Source organism: Wolffia australiana, chromosome 12 (genome assembly GCF_029677425.1).
Source record: "Wolffia australiana isolate 7733 chromosome 12, ASM2967742v1".
In the NCBI taxonomy this organism is placed as follows: domain Eukaryota; kingdom Viridiplantae; phylum Streptophyta; class Magnoliopsida; order Alismatales; family Araceae; genus Wolffia; species Wolffia australiana.
The window spans coordinates 14,337,866-14,346,303 of record NC_135846.1 but is presented as its reverse complement, the minus strand read 5'-3'; the positions used below and the strand labels follow the sequence as shown (position 1 = coordinate 14,346,303).

The following is an 8,438-nucleotide window of genomic DNA, read 5'->3' as shown; positions in this document are numbered from 1 at the left end:
AGAGCCTCCAAAGGAAAAAGGAGACGCGAGTAAGGATCGTCGGATGCCAAATGCGGCGATCCCAGTACTGGATGGGGGATTTCTCATAGAAATGCTCCCAAGAAGAGCTCCACAAGTAGGCTCCTCTAAGTGTGAGTGTCCAAATGGCCATGCTGAAGGATGGGACTCCACGGTTTGGACTAGACCTGATTGGAGTACTTTGGGCCTCGGGTAATGTGGCTGAAGGGAGGCCATACTGCTCCCATAGGTGTTGCGTGTTGCCCATAAGCAGATGGGCCACTGTAAGTCGCACTTGATGGGGTACAAAATGTGGATGGAGAGCGAACGGCCCATCAGTGTGCGAGGTATCAAACCAGGCACTAATCTCTCCTCGGCCAATATGCCAACGTGTGACCTGAACGGTCTCAAGCAAGTGGCACTGCCACGTCTGCCATCTCCGATGTCCTTGGATATCTATCTCTCGACGGGCCCACTCGCCATTCTTGGCTGAGATAAAACTTCCCAATGGGGAGTGTGTGGTGTGCATACCCCATACTAGCTTCTTTTGAAGCATGTCCTAGACATCCATGAGGCGTCTGATCCCTAGACCCCCCCTCGGCCATCGGCCGACATGCTTTCTCCCAAGAAACCCAATGATGGCGACTCTCTCCCTTGAGGTGTCCGGACCATAAGAAACGTGCGCATAGTCGTTCCACTGAGCGAAGAACTGTAAGAGATAGTGGGTGGACCGCAAGGGTATGCAGCGAGACACTCATGAGGACATGTCGAATGAGTTGGATATGCCCTCCAGGGGAAAGGAAACGAAGTTTCCATCCCTCTAGTTTCTTTCTAAGTTTACCCAACAAGGCATCAAAGTAATGATGCCTAGCGGGTCTTAGAAAGATAGGGCATCCAAGATAGTCGAACGGGAGGCATTCTCGTGAGTAGCAGGTATGGTGCTAGATTATCTGAGAGCGCTTTATAGTGGTGGAAGGACCAACAATAAAGCTACTCTTCAAGGCATCGATGAGATCGATGAGCCGTGATAAACCCAAAGACAAGCAACACTTGGGTAAGGAAAGTATGGAACGATGGAATACATGCCACACATTCTAGATTTCTCAACTTGAGAATCTAGGTTCCTTATTTGTACCCCTTTTCTCCCACATGATAATTATCCTTGAGTATATATGCCAAAACCTGTTGTAGCAGCCTTGAGTACAGCCTTGGGTTTTGTCGTTTGCTTGTGAATACACTCCATTTGAGTGTTAGATTGAGTGAAGAAGGGACTTAGATCATCAGGTTTAGAGTAAATTGAAGAAGGATGATTCCTTAGCCAGAAAGAGACTTCCATCAAAGGTTCATTCATTCTTGGATGTTCATGCATTCTATCCTAAATTAGCACCAATTATCTACATAGGACGTGCAGGCTGGGCGGGTGCCTCGGTTGTGCGTGGGATCGTGTGGGCGTACCAAGCGGCTGTGCGCCCACTGCGCATGTTGCATGTGCGGGGCACGGGTGGGGAGACATTCCGCCAAGATACTATGCCATTGGTACATAGTGAGTACCGAGAGGTGTATGCGTGTGGCACCCTACCGGGTAGTGTTAGGCGCACAACGCCATTTTGAGGCGACACCTGAGTGGACCGCGCATGATAGATGTCAGCATGGGTGCTTATGGCGCGTAGAGTGTCAAGGCTAGGATGGGCAGTAGATGACCGGGTGCCATGCCCATGGGTGCGTAGTGCCCGGCCCTGGGGCACGCGTGTAGCGGCAGGGCCAGCGGGCGCATGGAGCTGCGGGCCTCAAGGTGCACGAGTGACATTACTAAGGCACACATCGCCTCATCTTGTTACTTCGGCATCTTTCCTTCTCTTTCCCCATGTAATATCCATGATTACAATGTAACCTCTATGCGATATGAATGCAATGCGCCTATTCATCTATTGGGCCACATCCCCACCTTATCCTTTAACCACTTGTATGCAACCTTTAGCTATTGCGAAGACTTCCATTGCAACAAAGCAAGGCTGCTCAGTGTTCTACTCCAAGCACTAAGGCCGACACCCGTCAGATTCAAGCATAATTCCTAGCTTGGGATTTGACCGCGTGACACTTACTTAAAGACTAACCTATACTTGGCTGGCTAATTAAGTTATCTCATAATTTTTACGAGTCGTGTATTTGGAGTAAAATAATGAATGATTGTGGGAGTTCACTTAGAAGTTTTTTATTAATGAAGTAGTATTAAATCATTACTTTTATGGAGCTGAGAATTTTAGGTGGCTTCAATATATCTCAACACACTTTGATAAAATGCAATAAAAGAAATCTGAAATGTTTGAACAAAATTAGCACCAAGTATCAGCACCCAACCATCATTTGCCACATACAAAGATATCTTATATCTTCTCGTGGCCCAGGAAGCCACCAACCTATGACGGAACATCTCACCTCTTGGAGGGAAGTCCACTTGTAGAAGCGACCCCAATCCATGGTTGTTAAATGAGGAAAAAGTTGCCAAATGTAGTGGGATATATGTAAGGATATATCATCATAAAAAAGTATGAGTCATGGTTGTCAAAGTCCATTTGTAGAAGATAATAAAATGAGACATATATCAGGCAGAATGAGTTATTTATGAAATAGATACCAGCACAGGAATAATCATCTCGGGCGAGGATAAGAGATGGAGAATGCAGGAAAAGAAGGGGATATATCACCGTCTCGTAAGTCACATCCAATAAAAAACCCTGAATTTGCAACAAGTCACATTAAGGGAGTTGGTTTTTTTCTGGTGATGATGCAGGCGATGCAGGTAGCACATCCATAAGTAGTAGGCTTGTTGAATGAATGATAGACCGTCATGCTCTCCATCATATTTCATGAGGGCGTGTCCGGATTGAAATATGGATGTCCTCCAATCGTAGCTTAGGACCCCTCCTTTTTGCAGGTGTATCCTTTCTATTTTTCTTGACTTCTTCTCCTTCAATGTAGCCCCTCAGACTGTTTTAAAACCAGCCAATACCCTTAAATTCACTCAAAATTAAAAAAAAAAGGTGTGAAATTCAATACTTGAGTTCACGGAAGACAAGTAAGGTTGTTTTAATATTATTAATTACTTATAAAATCCCTGTAAGTTAGGGAAACAGAAGATTGCATGGTATTTATATGAAGGTATTGGTGGCTTAGTAATAGAGAAATGATGACAGGTGGATTGACGGAAAGAACAGATGATGTTGTTATAAATTGTTTGAATGAGGGGAATGCTGTCATCTAAGTAGGGGGGTGCTGTAAAGGATGATGACCATGTGGAGTCAAATGACTCACCTTGGACCCTTATCTACAACCAGAAGCGGGTAATTTTCTCCTTCAATGTGAACTAATGTAGTTATTGGTTGACTTCATTCTTCACTCAACAACGAAACACAAATAAACCTTGCTGAATCATAAATCGCCTCTTTCACTCTCCCTACAATGTAAGAGTAATTCCTGGATAAGGTTTATTATAGCCTGGCTAGTTTATTTTTATATGAGAGGGTATGGTTGGATATATGTAAAGAAAGAGCTGCCCTCAGGGACTCAGCCTCAAACTTCAATTTTTCAGCTCCAAAAACTCAGCACACTTTTCAGCACAGACCTCCAGTGCCCCTTAATAACATCTTAAAAACTACAGCTGAATATAAGAATTGTTGTAAGAGACAATAACATCCATTGCATCGTAAATGATACAATCCATAAGGCCAAAAATATCAATCGAGCCATCAGAAACGAATGAACGAATTTGTATTTTTGTATTTAAGTATAATGAACGTGAAGATAATATAAAGAATATTCTTCTCGACTGAGGCTAGTGAGCTATTTTAGCGAGCCTCGTCCCCCGTAGTTGATGGTAAATTTCTACGAAGGTCGGAGTCCATGCCTCAGCGCCGCTTCCCAGACAACATCAATCTTGTCGACGTCGATGGCTCCGACTTCGTGGTGTGTCCATCCCTCAAGAAAGTGGACGACGCCTCCCGCGTGGCAAGCGTGAATGACTCCTCTATCCAGCTTGTACTGTGAGAAAAAATTGTTCGCGAGTTTGTCACTTTTCCACCCTCAATAGATTTGTCATTTCTCACAAAATGTAAGAGGCCGCAAAGTTACCTCACACATGCCCAGACCCTGCACGTCTTTGGGCAGCCTCACGGCAGCAAGCTTGCCGTAGGTGCAATCCCTGCGGAACTCGAAGACAGGAGGCACAACAAACTGGTGGAAGTGGGTGCCAGCCGGCGCCCACTGTTGCTCCTTGTAGCTCAACCACTTGCCCACGATCCACGTCTGTTCCAAACCAAACACGAATTAGCGCCTCGTCTTGCATAAATAGAGAAGACATTTACTTTAGATGATTTCAAAGGGGACGGGGAACTACCTTGCAGATTTGTGCTGCCTGATACTTGGTGACTTGCACCAAATAGTGCTGCAACTCCGGAGGTGCTTCCCTCTGGATTCTCTGGAACCTCTCCACCGAGGCCGTCAACATCTGAAAAGTGCGTAAAGAGACTCATGTTATGCCCATGGATAAAGAAATAGTCGAGGCGCACAACGGATGTAGATAACGTATATATTGTGTCCATATGTTTTGAGACAGAGAGAAAGAGAGAGTGTTTACCAAGACGCGGATTCTCCGGCGGCAGAGGTAGAGTGCAATGGCGCGTCCAAGTTTGGAGGTAGCGCCAGTGAGGAAGACTTCGCTAACATCATTCGGTATCTCGTTGATGATGACGGCGGCGGTAAGCGTGTTGCCGTGCACAACTCTGACTCGCAGCTCCGGGTGCTTCTTCACGTAAAGAGTCCCTCCTCCATTTAAAGACTCATTCTGCACAGTTGTCAAAATCTTATCAGCCCTCGCGCCTTATACCCCATTCAACCTTGACTAGGAAAATCTGGATTCTCGATGGAGCCAAAAGGAGAGATGGAACCTACCTTATTCAATGCGGCGAGGCTGAGGACCTTGACGCCCAGCCGATCTGCCCTCAAAATGGCGTGCTCAATCTGCGCGTTGATCCCATCTTTGGCCCACGGAAGGAAGTACTGCAGAAAAAGAGGTTTCAATAAGGAAGTACTGAAATGTTTCCAGAAAGGTTTTTTGTAGAAGAAATATGTTAAGTCGCAGATGGGCGGCTAGAAGTAGAACCCAGATCTGTACCTGGAAGCCGAAGCGCGGAACAAGCCAGATCTGGTGCAGGCGGCCGCGAAGGTTGTAGAAGGAGACGAGGAAGGTCTTGGAAAAGGCCCACATGCAGATCATGACGGCAAACGCGACGGGCCACAGGGGAAGCACGAGCAGGTTCGTGACATAGGCGTGGGATGCGTAGCTCCGGAAGACGAAGGGCGAGTGCATCGACGAAACCACGTCCACGGCGTGGAGCAGAAACACGAATCCGGGCACATCCTCGTTCTTTACTGTGGTCACAACAGGGATTTCACTGCTTGAGATTCTTGCAAGTTTTACAAGGATAATGATCGTATAGATAATTGATGAAATATCGCGTACCTTTGCAGATCCTCTCGTGTTCTTCCCAGGACTTGGGGTTGAGGGTGCTGCCCAGCAAGTCGAATATCGGCATGAAGAGGCAGAAGTTACTGTCGTGCTCCTTGTGATGAAGCGTGTGGTATCTGAACCCATTCGTTATTGTCGTCAGAATCATCATCATAATCAATAAGACTCTTTTGGGGATTTGAGGATAACACTTACGTAGGGGTCGCGAGAAGGTATCTGAGGAAGGGGATGCGCTGGAAGAGCCCGCTGGGGAGGACCTCCACGTTGCTGTGAAGCATGGCTCTGAGAAAGTCGAAGCCCAGGACGTACCCGTAAACTAGGGCTATGGAGCCATGCCCCATCGAGAAGCTACACAGAAGGGGCATCCCCTGGACTGCGCTCAGCACCAGGTGCTCCATCGGGGTCGCCAGTCCAGCTGCACGATTGGATGGAGAACATTAAAAAGAGAGATCAAGCGATACATCACTACGCTTCAGAGGCAATCAGGTAGTAAAAGTGGAACATGGTTGAATAAAGAGGGTGAAAATAACAATTATAGGAGAGAATTACTCACCTGTGTGAGACTGGGGAACGGGGACGGAGTGGTGGAGGGAGTGATAGCGACGGTATAGAAAGCCGGTGTGGAATAGTCTGTGGGAGAAATAAAACAGCGTCTCGGAGACCGTCATGTGGACCAGAAGCGCGTAGAGGAGCCCCTTGGCGTTCCAAAGAGGAAGGCTGTCCGCCGCGGGGAAGAGGTAGTATGCACCCGCACCGATAAACGCTTGCAGGATTAAGAAGTTGTCCCTGCGATTTTCATAATATCGACAATCTCAGTTAGATAATAATCATAGGTAAACAGAAGGCATAGATGGAAGGAAGCAGAGGATTTCCCAATAAACACAGGAAAAGAGAGAGCGAGCTGTACCAGTGCCATTCCTTGTCGATTTGCTTGAAGTCAACGCCATCCTTAACGATGCGGCGGTTGCGCGTGAGGAAGAGCATGTTGCCAAAGGAACACCATAAGGTGTGGATGAGGCCACGTAGAGCGCAGAGGAGGAGGATGTGCACCCACCAGCTGGGCGTGGCACCCTCCCAAGGCCTTGTATTGAGGGCCTTTGCCAACAGTGGTCCGTAAAGAATGTACTGACAAAGCAAAAGCAGAGCAGGAAAAACAACGTTAGTTCAGCGAGGGGGAAAAATGAGAAATAGATGGGCGGATAGACTTTGGGAGACGTCGAATGAGGGATAGTAAAAGAGAGATGTACCTTGTAGGATCCGAGGTTCTCCCAGGGATAGGAGGAGAGCGCAGCTTCCATGTTCCTCAGCACTGCCTACTTCTCTCTTTCCCAACAACGTGTAACTAGGAGACGCTGAATGGGTCTAAAGGAGTTGATGCTCGAGTCTCTTCGAGCCTTCTCCGCTTAAGCAGATTTGTTGTGACTTGTGAGCTGAAGGCAAAGGGGCTTCAATTATATAGGAGTTTCGAACAATACAGGAACGGGAACGCGTCCGGCTCACTCGCGGAATTTGTATTTGCTTATAAAATAATCACGTGGACCGCGTTGATGGAGAGACAGTAAACCCTCCTCCCTCCGCACTGGTGCGCTTTAGCGACCCCGTCTATATCTGATATTTTTATGTATTTTTGATATCGCTGTTGTCAGTTTATTGTCCACGGAAGCTGCAAGGAAAACGGGACAGTGTATTATGGTCGTCGGACCAGGCTCCGATATAAGACGTCATAGTCTACAGAGTGACGATGTGCCTTTGCTATAAATATCAAGGATTTTATTAAGAGCTCTGTGGCCAGTAAGTTGTCAACAAGTACCAGACTACCAGGTCACCAGCTGCCAGCTGCCAATTATTTCGCATGGGAGTAGGGCCCGCGAACGCTGGTTTATCTCCTATTAAATAAGCCAGTATCGAGTTTAAATGTGGTGGAGCAAAGCCCATAATTACACGGCATCGGACAGACTGTCGACGTATTCGGCAAAGAAGAGGACCAGGTTAACGCTTTATCTATCGTTCTAATGTCGGCTAAACATGACGACTTGCCCAGATCATGCTGGCGGCTTGCGCCTGTCAAGATTGTGGGCGGTCGTATATCATCTCAGGTTTTGATGCGGCGGTCGAGATTGTGGGCAAGTTCAGGAAGAAGTCATAAACGATTTATTGGTTGAGGAGAAAACATATACCTCGTTACATCACCGTGAAAACGTTTTTTCTACAGAACGTACTGATTATCCTTTTAGCTTTTCTTCGGCCACATCGTTTATCAGTAAAGACATACTTTTTATCGGATCCTTTTGTTAGTTTGCACAGAACACAAATATAATATACGCCGCCATCTTGGTAATTACATAGTAAAATGCTCTACCAAGTGACGCCCAGTCGTGAGACCTTGTAAAATATGAGTCGACGAAAAATATGCTCAAGTCTTGAAGTCCACGCGGGACCCCAAAAAGTGAAAGCAAATGCAGACCCGCCGTGTAAAGCAAAATACCATCTTACCGGTCCCCATTTTACTTTTAACAGCGTACATATTCTAATGAATAATACTGGCCAATAAGAGCGTGGTTATCCACTATTAATATTTGTTTTAGTTGACGGTGCGATGACAGTCAGATTTTATCGCCGCCCATCATGATACGGGATTATAATCAAACTTTTCAATTTGGAAAATTAGGATTTTCTTTTATCGCCGCCCATCATGATTCCTCATTGTATGTACTTGCCGGCATTGAGGAGTAACTCCCTCCCTTTGAAGTCGACGGCTTTTAAGGCAAACGGGTCTGGTCCGATTTAAACTCGCTCTGGACGTTAGGGGAACTGGAAAGGGAGGAGTTCACCTGCTCCTCCAAACCTCCTCGTAACCAACACATCGAATGAAGGTGTGTTAAAGAAATGGGAAAACGTCGGATTACTAAAAGATGTT

General features: G+C 46.5%; 1 protein-coding gene across 1 annotated transcript; it reads right to left on the bottom strand.

The window, feature by feature from the left end:
• Positions 1 to 3,754: 3,754 nt before the first annotated feature.
• On the bottom strand, positions 3,755 to 6,962 carry LOC144710163 (very-long-chain aldehyde decarbonylase GL1-1-like). The gene is made up of 11 exons (XM_078583845.1): positions 6,769 to 6,962; positions 6,429 to 6,646; positions 6,075 to 6,307; positions 5,717 to 5,936; positions 5,516 to 5,637; positions 5,168 to 5,424; positions 4,945 to 5,052; positions 4,631 to 4,837; positions 4,391 to 4,501; positions 4,126 to 4,299; positions 3,755 to 4,035 (listed from the first exon to the last, which is right to left on the bottom strand). The coding sequence occupies exons 1-11, from the start codon at positions 6,817 to 6,819 to the stop codon at positions 3,880 to 3,882; spliced, it is 1,857 nt and encodes a 618-aa protein (XP_078439971.1). The 5' UTR covers positions 6,820 to 6,962; the 3' UTR covers positions 3,755 to 3,879.
• Positions 6,963 to 8,438: the final 1,476 nt, after the last annotated feature.